Source organism: Plectropomus leopardus, chromosome 7, assembly GCF_026936395.1.
Source record: "Plectropomus leopardus strain MGB_pleo_1.0 chromosome 7, ASM2693639v1, whole genome shotgun sequence".
In the NCBI taxonomy this organism is placed as follows: domain Eukaryota; kingdom Metazoa; phylum Chordata; class Actinopteri; order Perciformes; family Serranidae; genus Plectropomus; species Plectropomus leopardus.
In genome coordinates, this window is record NC_142182.1 from 36639905 (window position 1) to 36660742 (window position 20838).

Genomic DNA, 20838 nt, shown 5'->3' on the forward strand with positions numbered 1-20838 from the left:
TTAGCACTTTGTTCGGGTCATTTCCTATTTTATTTATTAATTAATTTATATATTGTTGAGGTTTATTCTCCTTCAAGTCGCTCGTTGCCTTATTTCCATGATTTTAAAACAAGTAAATCAAGGAGCTCAGCTTTACAAAGAGTTAAGAAGGTGATTTAGGTTTTGCATCATTCCCTCATATTTTTCTTGTCTCCACTCTTCTTCTCTCATGTCTCACCATATATGTGTGTCCACGTTGGTCAACACACTGCCCGCATGCTTCTGGTGATATACACCGTCCGTGATGTAAAACGGCCCCTCCAGTACAGAAACAGCCTTCAGTAGGTGTGTCCATACAGGACGACTCGTTACCCCTGGCAACCGACCAGTCGCCTGGCAACGTCTGTATGCTACCACAGTCCTCTACACACCCTGTCCGACATGCATCATACTCCATGGAGCCAGGACACTGTAATGCTGCAACAGAGAGATGAGGCTAAAGTTTAGGTTTAGGGTCAGACTGGGTGAACTGACACATATCTGCATATCAAAAACTGACTTACGGCAGAGGTGGGGTTTCCTCCAGTCGACACACACACCTATCTGTCGACAGAGGCGTGCGTAGGCAGAAATGAGCTCACACACATCTGACTCCTCACATGCCTGCTCTTCACACTTGGCGAGAAACACCTGGACAGGAATGTGCGCATGGCATGGTTCAAACACCTCTGAACGCAGGGCCTGACATCCCATCGCTGCTCCCAGCGCACACACTGCCCTCTTCTTTGGCAGACACACACTATCATCTACAGCCACAGTCCAGTCTGAGACGAAGGCTGGCTTGTCAGCAGTCAAGCTGCCGTTACGTAAAGTTAGGATGTTTAACTTCTCCTCCCCGCAGGCACCTGGAGGAAAGATTCAGAGAGAGAACAGAGCTCAGAGGAAGGAGAGAGTGATGCAGTGGAAACAAATAAAGAAAGACATGGCTTATTAAACACATTTAAATTAATGGGTCTTTCTCTCTGTTACCGCAGAGTCCAGCAGTGTGGCCTGTGGTGGAGCTTAGCAGCATGATGGTGAACTCATTGCTCTGAGGAGTGAAAGTCAGGACGTAGCCATGGTCTGACTTCAGCTGCAGCATCACTCCTCCATAACGCACCAGCTCCAGGCCAGCGTGCCGCCACGGCAAGGCAAGTTCTTCCCGATCAATCACTGCCTGCTCAAACAAACACAGTCAGTACACCCAGCCTTGAGAATTGAGACGAATCATGTCAGACAAAAAAACAAACAAACTTAAAATTGCAACCCATCAGCACACTAATTCAATCTCTGAGGTGAAACATTATTTCTACAGGATTTAAATATATGAAATAAATATGATATTTTGAAAGTATTTTGAGCTGCTCTCATTTTTTTAACCTCTAAACTTAACCTGTTCCAGAAAACAATTTCAAATAGTTGAAATATGTGTTAAAAACCTTCAAAATCTAAATCCTGGAGTACAGACTGATAACATAGGTATAAAGATTTACTTTTATGATCAACTTTTGGTTGGACTTTGTTTTTGTGTGAAAATGCTGGCCCTTTTAGTTTTTGTCCCAGATTTATGTCAGCTCCATCAGATTTCTACAAAAACATCATTTAATCAGACATAAAAGGGGTTAATTATATCCTAAGGACTCCAGTCTCACTTCCTGGTTTCCAAAAGGGCAGGAATGATGCTTAAGCACTGGATAGATTTCTCGTTGTTTGATTGATTAATTGATTGATTGATTGATTGATTCATTAAATAATATTGCTATCGCATTTGACTCAACCACAACATGTCAATTTCATAGGCTTTCCTAATCAAAACTAAATAAGAATTATTTATTTATGTCTTATGATGATATGATAGTCTAGTATCGGACACTCATTATGTATGCTGTTAAAAAAATAGGCTTGTGTAGTGATTAAAGGAAACATAAAGTCTTTAAGAGACTTATGAGGGCCTTTGTGTGACACGCCAAGGAAACCAATTCGCTAAGATCCAAAAATAAGTAAATTTATCAATGAAAAGAAATTAACCTATTTGTTACATGCACAAACCTATAATCAAAATGATCACAGTGATCAAAGAAAAGTGATGTCAACAATTAAACGGCAAACTATTCACCCTCTCTGCTATTAACGCAACACAGGTGAAAGACAAATACTCACTAGGCACTAGATTATGAATGTCACCACCCATATCCATGTGATCCAGCTTTCCCCATAACCCTAATCATGAAACTAATAATAATAATACCCAAAAACACTCACAAAAAACATTTCACAATACCAAAATCTAAACTATCTTTTTAAATTAATTCATTGATCCTTGAGGGAGGTTGGCCCATTACAAGGTTCAAATTTCCCCAGACTAATTGAAGAGTGAAAATCAAACACCCATAAAAATATATTTTTTTCCCAATTCTGGAAAATGAGTGAGTCAAAAAGCCTTCTCATAAAAATATAATAATCAATTTCAGGGGGAATCATTCTGACCACCCCCACACACAACTTACTGTCACATCCTCCTTCAGCAGCACTTTATGCAGTCCATGGGTCACCTCCATGGCTTTCATGCAGACCTGATTGTTATGCGCTGAGTCTTGACATGGCCCAGTGTGGAGTTTGACCTCTGACCCTTCATTGATGCCTCTGCTGACAGTGAGAAGTGTGTAGGAGCACAAACCCTCCCCATCCAGCCTGAGCGCCAAGCCGTCAAACCTCACCACATGATTGGTAGAGCTTCCCATACACATGCCTGTCAACACACACCAAGCAGGAGGAGTGTTTGCACAGGAGACAGAAACATGTTAACAGTCAGTATAAATAGAATGGAGTGCGAATCTCCAGCACTCATTGTTAAAAGCCCAAGTAGGAAATGATGTGCACTTAATATAGAAGGGTTAAATGTGATGCTAGAGACTTCAGAAACTATTTGATCCTTTTGATGTACATACAAGGGCATTCCCAGTGGCAGCCGCACGCCTTCTCCGCTCTGACAGGTGGCATGTTGTCCCTGCAGGCTGGCGGCTCCAGTCTGTCACAGCTGACTTTATGGTTTTGTACTGTCACTGCCCCACTCGGGTGGCACAGGAGAGAGTGACAGCCGTCCTCCAGCAGCCATGACTCACCGGGCTGAAAGACATGAACAGACCAAACATAACATGTAATGCTGTAATGGCTGTAATGGCTGTAAAAGGTTGTGGTACTGCTCTATTTTGTATTCAACGTCAGCAGATATGACTCACCTTTCTCTCATTTCCATTATCATCAACACACTGTCCTGGTGGCCCGGCTAAGAATCAAAGCAAATAAGCATAATAATCAATGTGATACATTATTGTAATGTATTATTAAAAATATACTAAATAACAGATTTATTTCTTGGCAAGCGTGAACTGTATGTGTGTGTGTGTGTGTGTGTGTGTGTGTGTGTGTGTGTGTGTGTGTGTGTGTTTGTGTAAGCACCTCTACAGATTCTCTCTGTGTAACTGTGGTCCAGAGTCAGCAACATCCGTAATTGATCCATGCTGTTTAAGTGCAGAGTGTTGTCTTGGTTGCCATGGTGACCGAGCACATCAAGCTCACTCCTGTCATAGCCTGGTCCCACCCCGATGGGGAACACTGACACACCTGAAAGAAGAGACTCATCAGTGAAACTACATCAGAACTGTGACAGGGGAAGATGGCAGATGGAAACAAACAAACTGAACGACATGTTAATCATGTCAATCAGTGGTGACTTCATTACCTGCGGCCAGTGCCTCGTTAGCTGCTTCTTTGACAACGTCAGCTGATTTGTCAGTCACCAGCACCACCACAGCCTTGGCTACACCGACTCTTCCCCCACCGAGTGGTGAGATGGCCATCTGCACCGCAAATCGCAGCGCAGAGCCTGCAGACAGGAGGAACAGTGAACTTCCCAGCTAGCAAGTTTTGGTTCTAAAAATGTTCTGAGAATACTACAAAGCAACCAATGCAAGGTTTTAGTAATGTTGTCAGCGGCAAGTTTTCTTTTAGTTCGTAAAATGTTCTTCTTAAAGTTCAGGTAACATTCTATATAAATATATTACATGACATTTTTCTTAAAAAAAGGTCTGTAATCTCAGGCCTCAATAACATGTTCTGAATTATGCTTTGAAAATGTTCTTCCTTTGTTCTCATGTAACATTGTGGGAACATTTTAACATCATGAAACATCATGAAAGCATCTTCAGAATGTCGCAGTTATAACGTTATGTCTTAGTCAGCATTTAACCTTTTAGGAACATAATTTAAATTATAAACATCCTTAAAATGGTTATTATCGTTAAAACATTTTTGCAACTTGTAGGTAACGTTAGCCAAACGTTGTGGGAATGTTTATGTGCTGGCTGGGGTGTCTGTTTTGACGTATGCATACTAGATTTAGGTCTTCACTACCTAGTGCTGAGCCAGTGGCGTGCATGCTCGGGATGCTCTCCACGAGGTCCAGGAGGTCAGATTTGCTCTGGTCATTCTTCCAGGTGATCTCTGATGTGCTGGTTTCTCCATACTGAACCACACTCACCTGAGTGCCATTAAGCCCTGTGAACATGAACATGAGTTCTATTACAATAGAAATGCAGGGGAGACGGATCTACAGTCTGGTTACTTGAATAAGCATTAGTACTATATACTGTATATACTTTACCTGCAAGAAAGCCATTTGTATATCAATTATTTAGCTCTTGCTACCTTAAATTCATGAAGAAAACTCAGTGTTTCTAGCATGCCTTCATGGTGAACGGAGAATCTAAAAAGACAATCAATCTTTATGAACTGCTGTGATAAGGGACCACGTCTAACAACAGTAAAACTACATCAAAACATCCACCTACAAACTCTTACACAACTTGTACAATATAATTCAAGTCTAATACAAGAACTTCAAACGCATGTGTGTGCCCAGGCGTGCTATTCGTGTCATGTTTGTACGGAACTTTTCTTAAATCGCAACGTTTTACTGAGAAAAATAAGCATGTGTTTGAGAAGTAGTGAACATACAACTTGATAAATGAGACTTGGATTATATGCACATGTTGAGTGAGAGTTTATAAACTGATGTTTTGATTTTGATGTAGTTTCGCTGTTTTTTAACTACTTAAATTCATCAGGATTGTTCTCTTTTTTGGATTCTTCCCTCACCATGAAGGTATGCAAGAAATACATGATTTTCTTTAGGACTTTAAGGTACCATCGCAGTGACTACTTGATATATAAAGTATTCCTTTAATGTTAAAATTTCATAAAAATCCTTGAAATGTTTTCAAGTGCACTCACACTTGAAATAAATGACTAGAAAACACTGGTTGACCACACAACACTGTGTAATTATCCAAATTGCTGTTGAACCACTTATGACCTGACTGATGATATAATAGTCTAGTGCAAAAAATCATAGCTTCACAGAGTATTTTTCCCAGAAAGACAGAAAAACTGCTAGAACTAATGACAATACTACACATCAGTGACATGCAGAATACATTAAAATGTAATAGGACATTCAGAGGCTTTGTCACACCTACCTATGTCAGCATTATTGATGAAAGCTTTGACAAATGTCTTCATATCGCCGAAGTGTTCTCCAGCCTTCAGCAGGAACAGCACATCCACAGGCTTCTTACATGGCACTGTGCAAATATATGCATAAAAATGAGTACAAGTTGAGGACTTCTTGTGGACTAAATGATTGAATTGAGTGTGTCTTCTGTACCTGAGGTTGGCAGGGTTGCGAATGTTGGGGGAACAGGGGGTGGCAGCGTAGGAAAGCGGGGCCTGAGTGATGTGTGTGTGATGTTGACTACTCGGTGTACCAGGGTGGTCAGATGGTTGTAGTCCTCCACCATCAGTGGGCGCTGAGGGAAGCTGAATGGGAGCAAGTCAGCCTCATGTACTTTTGGTCCAACACCGATGGGATACACCTGTGTGTGGGTGCTCGTAGATGGTGGGCGTGTCACTGTGTCAGTAGGTGGGTTTTCTGTCACGAGGAAGACCAGCTGAGGAGGGGTGGGGCCATGTGTAGGCTGGACCGTAGCTATTTCTTGAAGGGTTGTAGTTACAGCTGCGCCTGTGTTTGTCTTACTTCCACCCCTCCAACGGATCTCCCTCAGTCGCTGCAGCAGCAGGGTCCTCTGCCGCCTCAGCTCCCACCGATGGATCTCCATAGTGACTGTTACTGAGTACTGGATCACAGTGATACGAATGAACTCCTCCTCCTCTGTCAGCTGAGAGATTACTTCCTCCAGAAAGAGGAGTGACTTGTTAAAGTTGGCCTTACCGACCGCATCAGAGCCTTCCAGGATGAATGTCACATCTTTGACTGGAAAGAGGGGAGATGGCAATGTGGTGATGGGAGACAGGCCAGTGGGAGAGGTGGATGTGGGAGTGTTGGCGAGGTGTTGTGTGGGGTTGGGCTCCAAACGAGGAGCCAGAGTTGTGGTGGTCGTGCTTTGCCTGGGAGTGGACTTTGGTGTTGGAGGTTTCGCCACCTCGGGCTCCAACCCCAAGGTGCAGAGGTAATCTGTCAGCTCTAGCAGACGCTCAGGGAGCTCACCTGTGCTGCTGAGAACATAGGCCCTGTTTTCTGGGTTGGCCTTTGTGATATCGTTGATCTGTCCCATGTTTACCCCGGGACCCAGCGCCACGGTCAGGGTGGTGATGGCTTTCTTGCGGAGCATCTTGACGATGCCACGGACGGGGCGAGGGTTAGCACTACCAGTAAGGATGATGGCAACGCGGCCGGCGTGGTCACGCTTGTTCTTGTCATAGATGTTGATAACCAGATATTTAACAGCCTCATCCAAGAAGGCTGCGTTTCCTCCTGTGTAATGCAGCTCACGCACGGTCTTCTTAAACAGCCACTTCTGAACCTGCAGGCATAAAATTAGAAGATCAAACAACCACACGTAGACGTTGATGATGACATTCAGTCTCTGGGAGTAAAGAAGCTTATTTCTAAGCTAAATTTGACCAGTGAAGTATAATTCCACAAAATGCCTCACACAGCAGCCACCACCATCATACCCATGCCAAAGAAATCATCCCCATCCTGCTTCAACGACTACCATCCTGTAGCACTGACACCCATCATCATGAAGTGCTTCGAACGACTAGTCATGTCACACATCAAATCCACCTCCCCCACCCTGGACCCCTTCCAGTTCGCATACAGAGCGAAACGATCCACAGAGGATGCAATTTGTTCTGCCCTCCACCCAGCTCTCACTCACCTGGACAAGAAAGACTCATATGTGCGAATGCTGTTCATAGACTTCAGCTCAGCTTTCAACACCATAATACCACAACAACTCATCGGCAAACTGGACAAACTAGGCCTCAGCACCTCCCTCTGCTACTGGCTGCTGGACTTCCACAGCCAGAGGCCACAAGCAGTGCGTGTTGGCAACAACACCTCTAGCAGCATCACCCTGAGCACAGGGACCCCACAAGGCTGCGTGCTCAGTCCTCTGCTCTTCACCCTGCTGACACACGACTGCACACCAACCCACAGCTCCAACCACCTCGTGAAGTTTGCGGACGACACAACACTGGTGGGGCTCGTCACCAAGGGCGACGAGACTCACTACAGGAAAGAGGTTGAGCTCCTGACCATGTGGTGCAAGAACAACAACCTCCTGCTAAACGTCAGCAAGACTAAGGAGATTGTTGTCAACTTCCAGAGAGGCCACACCCAACACCTGCCACTGACCATCGACGGAGCTGCATTGGAGAGGGTGAGCAGCACCAAATTCCTGGGGGTGCACATCAGTGAAGATCTCTCCTGGACTACCAACACCGCATCACTGGCCAAGAAAGCCCAGCAGCGCCTCTATTTCCTGCGCAAACTCAAGCGGGCAAGTGCTCCACCACCCATCTTGACTACATTCTACAGAGGAACCATTGAGAGCATCATTTCCAGCTGCATCACAGTGTGGGGTGGGAGCTGCACCGACTACAACAGGAAAGCACTGCAGCGCATTGTGAATACAGCTGGTAAGATCATTGGGGCACCACTCCCCTCTCTGCAAGACATCTACACCACCCGCCTCACCCGAAAGGCCACCACAATTGTGAGCGACGCAAGACACCCCGCACACAATCTGTTCAGCCTCCTGCCCTCTGGAAGGAGGTACAGGAGCCTCCGCTCCCGCACTACCAGACTCACCAACAGTTTCATCCACCAGGCTGTAAGACTGCTGAACTCTCTCCCCTCTCTCCCCTCCTGAGGAGTTAAGTTATTAATTCTACCTCTCATTTGTGCAATAATAACCCCCACAGCTGCTACAATGTTTTTGTTTACAGTTTATATACTGGTTATTCTTTTTTTGCACTACACTGTTTACACTGTTTATTTACTGATTATTCTGTTTTTGCACTATTTATTCTGCTGTTTACATTCTGTTTATCTGTTTTCTCTCTACTGCACTCAGTACTATTTTTGCTCTTGTTTTTTCTTTTTTGTTCTTTTGTTTTGTTATATAGACTATATTTTTAATTCTTTAATTCGATTTTTAACTCTGTTGTGCCTGTGCACTTTACTGTTTGCCCTGTCCTGTCTGATATCTGTCAACGCATGGGATAGTGAGAAACGTAATTTCGATTCCTTTGTATGTCAAGTACATGTGAAGAAATTGACAAATAAATCTGACTTTGACTTTGACTTTGATATTTGTGCAAGACCACAGACTTTGCTGTGCCATACATCTCCAGCATATGTTTACGTACCTGCAGGTCATAGGTTTTGACTCCAGAGTGGTACAGCAGCACTGTGGCTCGAGTGTGAGCTGAGCCCATGCGAAATCGCTCAATCACTCCCAGTATAAACTCTTTGGTTGCCTGAAATTCGTCTTCACTTAGGGCTTCGGAACCATCCAATAGGAATGCCAAATCCATTGCGCGGTCACACGTGCCCTCAGGCATCAAGGTGGTGAAGGGCAGGGTTGTTGAAATGGAGTAGGCTGGTGTTGGTGTGGGAGTGGTGAATATGGCAGAGGAGGCACAAGCTTCACAGCTCAGTGTGTTGTTGTTACAGTGACTTTAGAAAAAAAAAAGCAATTGAAAATATGTAAAGAATCAAATTACAAAGCATTAATGTGCAATGGGCAACAAAATGAGCCCACTTACCATATCTTGCAGTGAACAGGGTCATCGTGGTTCACGATGACCTTGTTGCCGTGAGAGATTCTCTGACCCTCATGGATACACACCTGACACTGAGAGGGATCCACACAACGCATGGCAACCTCATCCAGAAGTTGGCCTAAAGAAAAAAGTTAATTGTTTGCATATTTGTACACTAAAACATCCAATTATATCTACATTCTGTTAGGATTTTACATGTTTAAATATTTTGCATATGTGTGCATTATTGGCACCTGGGGGGCAGTAAGCATGGCAACCTTCAACACATGCCAGCGAACAGTGGAGGTGATCTGGGTGCTGGCAGGTGATTGGACAGGCAGAGCCGCAAGTATTATACCTCCACTGGCATAACTCCTCCCCTACACCCGGGCTCTTGGGGTTCAGCTCCTCACAGCTTACAGCTATGAAGACAAAAGTTATAATAAATTAATTAATTAAGTTATATTTAATGCAGACAAGAAATGCATACAATAAAAAGGTAGAGCTATTACAACTATATATAATCTTAATAATATTATAAATAAATTATAAATTATATAAATTATATATAATTATATATATATTAAAAAATTGTGTATATGTATGTATATACTCCTACTTTTCATACATCACACATTGACATATAACCATGCATACATTTAAAATGCCATTGAAACAACAAAATAAACAACACATTATTTTACAACAGAAGAACCCTTAAAGCTCTTTTGTTTTATCCAGTTCTGGATTGAACAGATAGAAGATAAATATGATCTGTGACCCAAATAACAAAGTATTCAGACATGCAGAAAAACAAGGAACGAGTAGATTTTTTTTTTAACAAAACATCTTATATCAGAGTATAAATCCCTAACTGAGTGAAAAACAAGAACCTGATGCTGGAATTAAAACCCCATAAGAAATTCCAGGTTATTTTGCATTCAGACAAAGAACTACAAAAGTGCTACCTCCAGTTAACAACACAAAAAAGTGCCATGTGGGAGAACAACAGCAGTGCTGAAAAGTCTTGGTTTATTCCAGTGTTCTAAAAAAATATAAGGAGACAAGCTGCATGGGGGATGATTTCATTAATAATTATTTTGTTTTGTTTTGTTTTTATTCTGGCCATTTGATTTTATGAGCTTAGACGACACTGTTTTCTGGTTTAGCTTGGTCGAGCAGCCATGATGTATTTTCCTGACAACAAAGTATACAGCAGCCAGGATCAACATGATGAAAAGAATGAATGAATAAATATTTTATTTCGAACATGTAAACATAACATAACAGGGAAAAGAAAAAGTTATATATTTACACGCATTTAACATTCAGTGATTTGATTGACATATCCGAAAAGGAGTGGGAAGAAGTGCAAACTTATTTAATCCCATCCCTTCTCCATAATTCGCTGATAGATTATAATAATAATAATAATATTTATAATAATTATTCAGCTTCCTTAATAATATGACCTCTACAGTAGTTAATTATCTAAGGCTTGTTCCAAGAAACTGTACATATTTCTGGTACTTATTTCTAATACCAATATATATTATTAGCAGAATATTTATCTGAATACACGTTATAAACTCTCATATGTACAATCTATACTTACTACTTTTTTTGCCTTATAGATCTTTAAATATGTATACACACATACAACACAATACAAGGACAATCCCTTCAAGTTTAAGCAGATTAATCAAAGAAAAAGAAAAAAATATACCTGAGGGTTAACAAGGAGGAGACAAACAACACAAATAAACAAATAAAATAAAAAATAAAAAACTAAATAAATGGCAATCACTTTTAGGTCGTCAAACACCATCTTCATTCCTGTACCTTGTGAAAATGATTTCTTTATGCCGCTTTTTAAATTGGTTTATGTTTGACATTGTTTAAGCTCCTCACTCAGACTGTTACATAGTTTTAACTCCACAGATAGAAATACAAAAACGTCTTGTTGGTGTGCACTCAAAAATTCGAATTTGAATTTTCTCGTGAAATTATAACTGCCTTCCCTTTCAATTAACATTTTTTGACTATTTTCAGATAGTAGATTATTCTTAGCTTTAAACAGGACTTGTGCTGTTTGAAATTCCACAAGATCTGTACATTTTAGTAATTTTGATTATAAGAATAATGAGTTTGTGTAATAACTAACAACATAACATAATAACTGTCTGGAGAAATCCTTCACACTCACGGCAAAGATCATTGGATCTCCAGCTGACAGACACACCCCTCTCTGAACAGGCCTGAGCGTAGGCGGCAATGACATCACAGAAACACGCACAGTCGCCCACTGATGGACAAGAGCATGCTGCCTCCACACACATCTCTACATACGGCTCTGCTTCCACCTAGAGACACCGAAAAGGTTGAGAGAAGAAAAAGTGCATGAACCTAAAAATGCACATAGTGTTGTGAGATAACTAGTGTATCTGGTAATTACACTCACCTGGCTATTGCATTCTCTAAAGACAGGACCTGTGATCACACGACAAGACTGCTCCACTGTTACCAGCTTGACAATGTTGTCGTTGCAAGGTCCGGGTATCTATAAACAGAAGAAACAGACACAAATTTAGTGCGACAGTACTTACATCTTTGAAATATTCTAAATGTCTTGTGCAATATTAGAAACGCAATAGTTAATAATTAAAAAATGAGAAACACCTCTTTAGAACAATCTACTTCCGTCGCTACAAGCAACATCTACATCTATCCCTTATTGTTATTCAAAAACCACCAGTAAAGGATTTTAACTTGCAAACAATTGTAACACTTTTTCAGATTCTCCAAAACGCATCTTAACATGAAAATATAAACTTTTTTTAATGTGTAAATTTTCACCATATCTATACTGCTGCTTGGTCTTGAAACTAATGAGTTATGGAATCTTTGTTTACTGTTATTTGATAGTGGAGGTATCCTCATAAGCCATTTGTCCTCTAACCTCTCCTGCACAATGTTCAAACCTTTAAGTTACAGTCTTTTTTATACACATGCAAATAAACTAAACTAAATTAGATGCAAACCGGTGTTTTTGTATTTCTAAAAACATTAACTACAACACATGCATACTTTACATTATGGCAAACCATTTTCAAAAGAATAATTTCCATTTAAACCTTTTAGACAGTCATTGATTTTCTTGTCATGACAGTATGGGACAAAACTTAATTGCGCCGACTTGTCTGAGGTAGGTCATCCATCACAGTAAACATGCAGTCTGCTTGTTTTGTTTTATTTTAAATCCAGTTTATTATCTCGCTTACTGATACCTCATTGGTTGTACTTATACTTCCTCCCACACACAACTAGATTTCATTGGTTTAAGTGCTCCAGATCTGGGCACAGAAACAGAACCATGTATGGAACCTTACTGTATATGTCCACATCTAAATCAGTTGTACCCTAAATTTTCCTGGAACCAAGGATGGTGAGAAAATATTACCTTTAAATATGAGCTACCTTCAAACTAAGACCAGACTTCACCTGTGTCACATCGGCACAGCTGGGAATAACCTTCCAGGAGTTCCCAAAGTGAGAGGCGTCCACCTCCAGCTGGTTGTTACTGCTCATCAAGTCGTTGTTGACGTTCCCATCGAAGTTACCACACAGACCGCACACCCGGCCCTACACGTAAGAAAATTTATGCAACAAAAAGGTCAAATTTAATACAAAATGATTTAAAAAAAACTTAATTCACTCACCAAACATGTTAAAGCACATGAGTACCCTGTATGTGGCTGAGATGTGAACCAGGAGGCGGGTTCCCTTATCCCAGCTGAGAGAAATGTGTTTTCCTAGCAGCACCGTGTAAAACTGACCAGATCGCACAATCTCCACCTGTGAGCTCTGTAGCACTGGCCTCTTCATCTTCACCTGTTAGAGAGAAAGATGGCAGCAATGGATGCATACACTCACAGGTCAAGTCTGGAAAGTTTAGTTGCAACAGTCAATCACTTCTCAGATTTTCTGAGTAAAGCTATGAATATGTAAGACATCTGACGTTTGGTGATGTCAGTTTGCTGCTTTACAAACTGAAATTCTTCTATGGATCATGTCAAAATGTTAGACAAAAGGCACCAAACTGCATTAGAGTGATAAATATTCAACATACATAAAATGTGTGTTACCTCTCCATGTTGCATTACAATCAACCCTCCCTGGTAGAAGACTGTGATAGCTTTTGCACAGCGATGTCCCACAATTCCACAGGCTTCATTCTCCACCAGCACTCTGAATGAACCCTCCTCTCCGTTACACATGTCCTAATGACAACAAAAGTAGAAAAAGGTAAAAGTTGGAAAATGACAGAATGAATAGCATATTAACTTTTTCTATATAGACACCAGTATAATGAAGTATTAAAAGGAAAGATACACATGCAAAAGGTTTAAATACATTTAATAAATCAAGCAGCAAATTTATCAAATCAGCAGCAATTTCTAACACATACAATATATACGAGAAGCTGGAACCATGAAATGTTTTTCCATGAAAAAATTACTTCTACAATGAAAAAAATATTTGCCAATTAAATTTTTAAATAACTTACTAATTGTTTCATCTGCACATGTATTTTCCGCATGTTTGGTTTGTGTGCAAAAATCTTAATTTATGAAGTACCACTTATGGTAGTATTTCTTAAGCCCTGAAATGTAATAATCCATACATTATAATTACTGCAAATCATTATCTAAATTTGATTAAATGATATTCATGCATTTTTTAAATGTTCCTCAAATATAAAACTCATTTCTCCTTGTGTTGGACATCAATTTGTGGGCTGTGAAAGAGTGTCTCAACCACTCGTACAGTTTTCTCTTACCCAAGAGAAGAGCACAAATAAGAAAACATTGGTGAACCCCAAAAATCAATGTGTACCAACAAAGTAAGAACAAATCCTGGATGCAAGCATAAATAAGAGAAAAACTGTTTATATATTGTTTCTTGCATGAGGCCCAATATCTCAATACCATGGAATTGTATTATTATGATGTGTTTGTCAAGACTTGACTTGCTGGCACATGCCTTCATGTATATTTGTTCAAGCCTTAGCTTAATATAGGTGACTAGGTGCAGCTGTATTGTGACTCAAATATATGGTGACTCATCGTGCACATCTCATTGTGCACTGAGGATAGTCTAACATGGACTGAAACTGTTGCACTTTTGCATGTTTTCATTGTCTGTGCAGCCCTGTAATTTATCAAATTTAAGCATTTAACATTTAGACTGTAGTTTAATTCTCTTTTTTGTTCTCTGTGTGCGAGTCCACCCTTGTTTCATACTTTTTCCTGACGTACTAGAGAAGAAGACAAAAAAAAGATGGGTTTTAAAGGTGCAGCTCAACCTTTGCAAACCTCTTACCTGGACCAGGACATACTGACAGAGGCCAGGGAAGGAGTATTTGAGGCCATCAAAAGTTATGTAATGCCCCTCCCCTACGGTGCGGCACACGCCATCGCATGCCTTCTCTGTGCAGCGCCACTTCCTGTTCTCACACACACTGTAAACAAGAGAGCGTGTCAAGGAAGCTCATTGTGGGTATTCTCCTTCATACCCGTGTATGCAAACAATCATTTTACCAGGTGTTGCAGTCCACCGAGATTGTCTGTCCTGATGCATATGGCTTGTTGTTATGGTAACAGGGACACTGTTCCGGTGCAATGCAGTCCCTCCGATGACGCACCTGAAATCAATCCGCTCATCAATGAGCATGTTTTATTTTAAATGTTTGGTGCTTTATGTACAGCACACATGCACACACACACACACACACACACACACACACGCACACGCACACGCACACGCACACGCACACACACACACACACACACACATACACACACACACGGATAACACACCACCTACTGTGCCGGGTGGACAGAGGCAGCCAGGGATGCAGGCGAGGCTGACACAGGGCAGATCCAGATTCTGGCAGGTCCTGGCACACTCGAGGCCTTTTGCCCCTGCATCACAGTCTGTGCGGACGAGTGGAGGAGGGCACCGGGCTGACCGACGCTCTGCATACACAAAACACAATATGTAGTTGGGTAACATGAAGTTAGTCAGTTCAGTTACTGAAACGCAAAATGAATTATAAACTCAAAAAAAAACAAAAACATTCAAGCAATTTGACACATAAATTGCAGAGTAAAATTAACAGGATTCTTGGGGGTGAACAGAGAGAGACATACTGTATTGACTTAGTAGTTCACTGCATACAAAGGCAGCAATGTCTCATGTTCAAAACAAATGGTCAAATGAAAGATACCATATGGATAGTGGATTAGAAAATTCACAAAACACACAGACATTCAATAAAATTCCAGTGAAATGTACCTCTGGATGGTGCCAGGTCATCGTCATAGAAAAGGTCAGACAGTAAAGTACTCATTTCAGGAGAGCTGCAGCGCATGGAGCCATTCTCACAGTAGCTACATACACAAACAAAAATAACAAAACACACAAAAAGTGAAAGTGTATCCATTAAACACAATTAGCACATCATAACTAGCGGAGTCTCTAAACACACACATGCACAGTCACTGACCAGATGCTGTTGTGATCGGCATAGACATCATTAGGCTGGTAAAGCTGTCCATCGTGCAGGCACGTGCACAGGTCAGCCGACACACATTCTCCAGAGTTGCTCAGGTACTTTCCAGCTGGACAGAAACAGCCCTCCTCACACACCCTCTCCCCCTTACATCCCGCCTCAGTGCCAGACAGAGCACGGCACGTCCGGTCACACACACTCCCACAGGCCTCATACACCTGGCCGCCAGTACATTCCAGCTCTGACAAGATCAAATCAAGGTACAGGGTCAGGGATCTAATCTCAGTTAAACTGCATTGTTTTGAGTTTTTTTTTTTGTAATTCTCTTTTTATTAGTTTATGTGAATGTGCAAAAACAAAATACACAACCAAATGAACATGAAGACCTTTCTATCATCTGAAAATGACAAATAAATGAACAGATAAATAAATGAAGTATATATAAAGTATAAATGGAGTATATATAAAGTGTAAATAAAGTATATAAATATATAATAAAATAAATATATAAAAACAACATAGAATGAACAAATAAATAGGTGGGGAAAAGGAGGGGTGTTAAGTAAATAAAAATCATAACATCGAATAAGGGTAGAAAATAAGTAGAAAGGCAAATGAAAATTAATGAAGCTACTAGTTACACAACCACGTGTTTCTGACACTTGTTCACATAAAGGCATTTCTGACTCTTGAAACACACTGTACATTATCCATTTTGGCCAGTTTTCAATAAAGGTATCCTTCTGGGTTCTCAAATTAAAAGTAATTCTCTCCATTACATAAACACTGTATATTACATCTTTCCATTCATCAGCACTGGGTTATTACTTTTTTAGCCATATCCTGGTTAGAGATTTCTTACAAGCCACCAATAATATTCCTAACAGGTATTTGTAGTTTTGGTTGAAGAAGACAGTTTTTAACAGTGTTTTTATCTGTAAGAGATTGTTTGCTATGCCTGGAATTATGATCAGGATTCCCACACTTTCTTAAACATTAAATTCAGGGACTTTTAAAGGATTTCCAGGCCCAATTCCCTCAAATTCAAGGGCCCATTCTGACATAGTCTGAGACTTGGATCATGGTTTATCACTGTTATAACACTGAGAGTAGCAGGCTTTTCAGAGAGACAGACAGCGATTAAAAAAAGAGAGTGTGAATGTGAACACTTGTTGGGCTGTGTTACAGTAATGGCAGACAATATAAAAAAAACTTCACTTTCAGTTTTTACACAAAATATACAAATTCAAACAAATGCAATGACCCATGTCTATTTATGTCTATTTGCAAAATTTAAGGGCCACCTTCACAAGCTTTCAGTAATCCCTGGGAACCCTGTATGGTAGATCTTTGTTGTTTGTAATGATTGCTGTTGTACTTTCGATGATACAAGTAGATGGCTTTATGTGGAGCTGATGTCCTGATCTTCACCTGCTTGAAGTTATGACTGACCCAGATTACTAACTTTCTATAGTACTTACTCGTAAATAGTGCTGTTTTTGCACCTTGTACCTTCTGTCTAAAAAATGGAATAAGATGTTGGAATGTTATTGTATGTGTGTGTGAGTGATCAGCTGTGAATGAGTTCAGTGTGAGCTTTACCACAGAGTGAGGGAGACCTCCAGTTGAGCAGCACTCCTCTGGCAGTGCAGGCAGCTGCATAGGCAGACAGAGCCGAGCAGAGGCACTCCTCACTGTCCGTACACGCACACACATCATAACGACAGAACCGCTGGAATGGACCCGGGTTCACCAGATAGTGGCACGCACTGAACACGTCTGACATTATCACTGAACATGCCTCTTCTGCGAAACGCACTGAAAGGTGCAGGAAGGAAGTATAGGGGTTAAGTTTTTGTAGATACGTATGTTTGTGTGCATCTATATTTGTGTGTGCGTGTACCTCTTTTTGGGTTAATGGCACATGGATCAGTCTCATGTTTGCGGGTGGATTCACAGTCTCCGTTAATCCTCCACGATTGGCCGAATGCCTGAGGACCCGCTTCAACCAAACCAGATCCAGACAAGAAGTCATCACCTTGGTTACCATTATAGTTACCACAGAGACCGCAAGTCTGCCCTGCCCATCGTGGTCCCAGCTGGGGGTAGGAAGGACAAAATTCAGTACAGTTGTTTACTGATGTTTTGGCATATGTACCATAACTAAAAAATATCTTTTGTATCCATTAAAATGATTGTACCTTTAAAAGCACACGGCCCCGACCATCCCAGTCCAGCTGAAGGTCATCTCCAAACTTTACATGTACAGAAGACTGCACAGATTTCTGGATATGCAGATGGCCTGTCAAATTATACACAAAGGGAACGGACTAGTTTAGTTCACTATAATGCTGATATTATCCAGTGGTTCTCAACCTTTTTATGTCAAGGACTCCTACATTTACATGCATAAAATCACTGCATGTTATGGTGGCTATTTCTAATAAACTTGTTTTATGATTTTTATGCACTTTTATGGTTTTGACTTTCGTTGTTTAATGTTTTTTTATTATATTTATTTTATTCGTTTTCCACCTCTGGCCTGTCTCTAACTTATTTCCAGAGTTATGGTATCCATGTGCTGTATAATGATTTTATATTTATTTTAGTTTATTTATTCATCTTAATTTATTAATTTTTACATTTATAAAAGTATATACTTCTACATATTGTTAGGTTTTAATTGTCAGCACTCCTGCATGTAAAGCACTTAAGCTGTATTTTAATTATGAAAGATGCTATACAAATAAAGATCATTATTATTATTTAGTTAGATTTTAATTCAGGCACCTCCATCTGAATAATCATTTTGGGTTTTTTTAAAAGGAAAATAAAAGCCAAACATTTGCTGGTGTCATGCCTCTTAAAGGTGACAATTTAATGTGCTCCTTTGTTAAAAATGGTATCAAACTGACCTGCTTTGAATTTTTGGATTGTTATTCAGATGAAACGGAGAAACAATTTTCAGATGTCCTTGGGATTTGGAAATTTATAGTTAAGTTTTCCTATTTTCTGACATTTTGTTAATAAAATTATCAATCAAGAAAATAATAGGTGGATTAATCTATAATAAAGATAATAGTTAGTTGCCTTATCCTCAGCAATTGAGAGGGTAACTGGGAGGGAAGTAAAAAATATGATCAGATTTGTCACTTTTATGAATCTTACTTACATTGGGCTCATTTCTACAGGGAATTAAACAATGAAAATAAACTATTCCTCCTTTTTCTGGGGACTACCTCTAGGACCCCTGGAGGTTCCCAGACCCCTGGTTGAGAGCCATGGATTGAATCAATTAATGGCCCTTGACTAACAACACTTTGCTGATAATAATGATCACAAAATTGATCATGGTCAAGAATTCAGATCAGCAAAGATGGATTCATTTTCATTTGTTGTTTATCAGCTGGCGTTGACTGGATGTCTTCTATGTCTTTAAGATGGAAACTGTTTTTTTGTTGTTGTACCTTTGAGCCCAAGTTTTGTCCTCCTCAAGATAGAACAGGTTAAAGTTTGACATTTCCACTACTTTCAGGCCATATTCTAAGTATGATACCATATACAGTATCATGCTTAGAGGCTTAACTGTGGATCTTTATTCTGCCAGCGACATACCGTGATGCATTGGGGTCTGGATGTCCATGCTGTTGACAGACACAATTCCTCCGTGCTTCAGCTTCACTGTCATGTCATCCAGAGATGGCAGGCTGAGCGTCACTGAGCGTGTGCACACAGCATCCTGATCATCTGCACACTGAAACACAAAACCAAAAGCCATGATACTAGAGATGAACAGCAGCTAGCAGCAGAAAAGTGTCAGGAAAATTAAAAGAAACACGCTTTACCTGTACATTCTCAATGATGACAGAGAAGCTGTAGTCTGTGCAGTCTTTTGCCAGCAGATACAGACAGTGACCAGTAAAAGTGAAGAACTTGTTGTCAAAGGTCTTGAAGTGAGACTGACCCACCACCAAGCACTCACCTACACACACACACACACACACACACACACACATACGCAGACACACACACACCCACACACACACACACACAAGAAGAATAAAACATCAGAAATAAGCAACCCAAGGCTTTGTTTACCAGCACAATGTGTAAATCAGTGCATTGACTGTTACTCTACATGTCTCTCACCGGGGCAGCCTTCATTGGTACATTCCCAGGAACCGTGACGGCATACACTGCAGGAAAGAGACAATAAAGGTTATGGTCACACAGCAAGCCATATGTAGTGCTCAAATTAGATTTATTGTCCAGATTACACTATTTTATTTTGCTGTGAACATTATTTTTTAAATGTGTAATACCAGATATCACACTGTAACTGTATCTGCATGTGCAAAAGATCAAAAATAAAGGCGTCACACCCTGTTGTATGGGAGTAAACGGGGAGGCCACAGAAGTCTCATAAGTTGATGTGAGGTGGAAGACGGCAAATTTGTAAGCAGATGATAAAAAAAAGGAGGAAAAATAGAGCCACATTTTTTAATAATGGCTTTTTCTGGGTCAATGGCTTCTGTCAATCTATATGGAGGTGTGTATAGATGTAGAGTTGGAGCCAAGAGTAGTGAGATCCTGATATGAATGACTTCCCTGAAACGGTTTCATCCAAAATTCCATGATGTCAAGGACTTCTTTTGACTACATCTGTCAGTCACAGCTGTCTTGCAAGTTACTATTCACAGAGCGAGTCTTGCAGAGCACAGTTGTAGGGAATATTGATCTGGAGTGATGCAAAAGTTGCACAAATTCCAATATGACTGTTCAGACTGAGGTCGCAATGCAGAAAGTTAGACATGTATTTGATTTAGGACCAGAGATGAAAGTGACCCAAAAAAGAACTGAAAAGATCAGATTCCATGTGATTAGTGCTGTTCACACCTTTATATAAAAAACTAGGATTAAGTGTTGTCATAAGTAGCCTATGAATTAGTGAGTTATAGCCAAAATCATGTTTTGTGACCTTCAACCTATGACAACAAGAATATAATCACTTCATTGTTGAGTCCAAGAGAACGGTTCTTCAGATAACGCGTTGACAATTATAGGACGAACGGACGGATGGACAACCCACAAACATAAAGCCTGAGGCCATGGCC

General features: G+C 40.5%; 1 protein-coding gene across 1 annotated transcript in view; it reads right to left on the reverse strand.

The window, feature by feature from the left end:
• The window catches only part of vwf (von Willebrand factor), a 40917-nt gene that overhangs the window by 14203 nt on the left and 5876 nt on the right, over window positions 1-20838 (reverse strand). The window contains exons 10-39 of the mRNA XM_042495659.2: window positions 19874-19920; window positions 19570-19706; window positions 19340-19478; window positions 17926-18026; window positions 17628-17823; window positions 17327-17542; window positions 15719-15965; window positions 15508-15602; window positions 15037-15188; window positions 14751-14854; window positions 14533-14671; window positions 13296-13430; window positions 12895-13041; window positions 12652-12792; window positions 11612-11710; window positions 11357-11513; window positions 9405-9572; window positions 9154-9289; window positions 8755-9064; window positions 5744-6899; window positions 5556-5660; window positions 4432-4575; window positions 3761-3904; window positions 3478-3642; window positions 3258-3304; window positions 2967-3144; window positions 2526-2767; window positions 1009-1195; window positions 543-884; window positions 218-456 (exon numbers count right to left, since the gene is read on the reverse strand). Of these exons, the coding sequence (XP_042351593.2) occupies window positions 218-456; window positions 543-884; window positions 1009-1195; window positions 2526-2767; window positions 2967-3144; window positions 3258-3304; window positions 3478-3642; window positions 3761-3904; window positions 4432-4575; window positions 5556-5660; window positions 5744-6899; window positions 8755-9064; window positions 9154-9289; window positions 9405-9572; window positions 11357-11513; window positions 11612-11710; window positions 12652-12792; window positions 12895-13041; window positions 13296-13430; window positions 14533-14671; window positions 14751-14854; window positions 15037-15188; window positions 15508-15602; window positions 15719-15965; window positions 17327-17542; window positions 17628-17823; window positions 17926-18026; window positions 19340-19478; window positions 19570-19706; window positions 19874-19920 (5815 nt within the window). The remainder of the gene's footprint in view (window positions 1-217; window positions 457-542; window positions 885-1008; window positions 1196-2525; window positions 2768-2966; window positions 3145-3257; window positions 3305-3477; window positions 3643-3760; window positions 3905-4431; window positions 4576-5555; window positions 5661-5743; window positions 6900-8754; window positions 9065-9153; window positions 9290-9404; window positions 9573-11356; window positions 11514-11611; window positions 11711-12651; window positions 12793-12894; window positions 13042-13295; window positions 13431-14532; window positions 14672-14750; window positions 14855-15036; window positions 15189-15507; window positions 15603-15718; window positions 15966-17326; window positions 17543-17627; window positions 17824-17925; window positions 18027-19339; window positions 19479-19569; window positions 19707-19873; window positions 19921-20838) is intronic.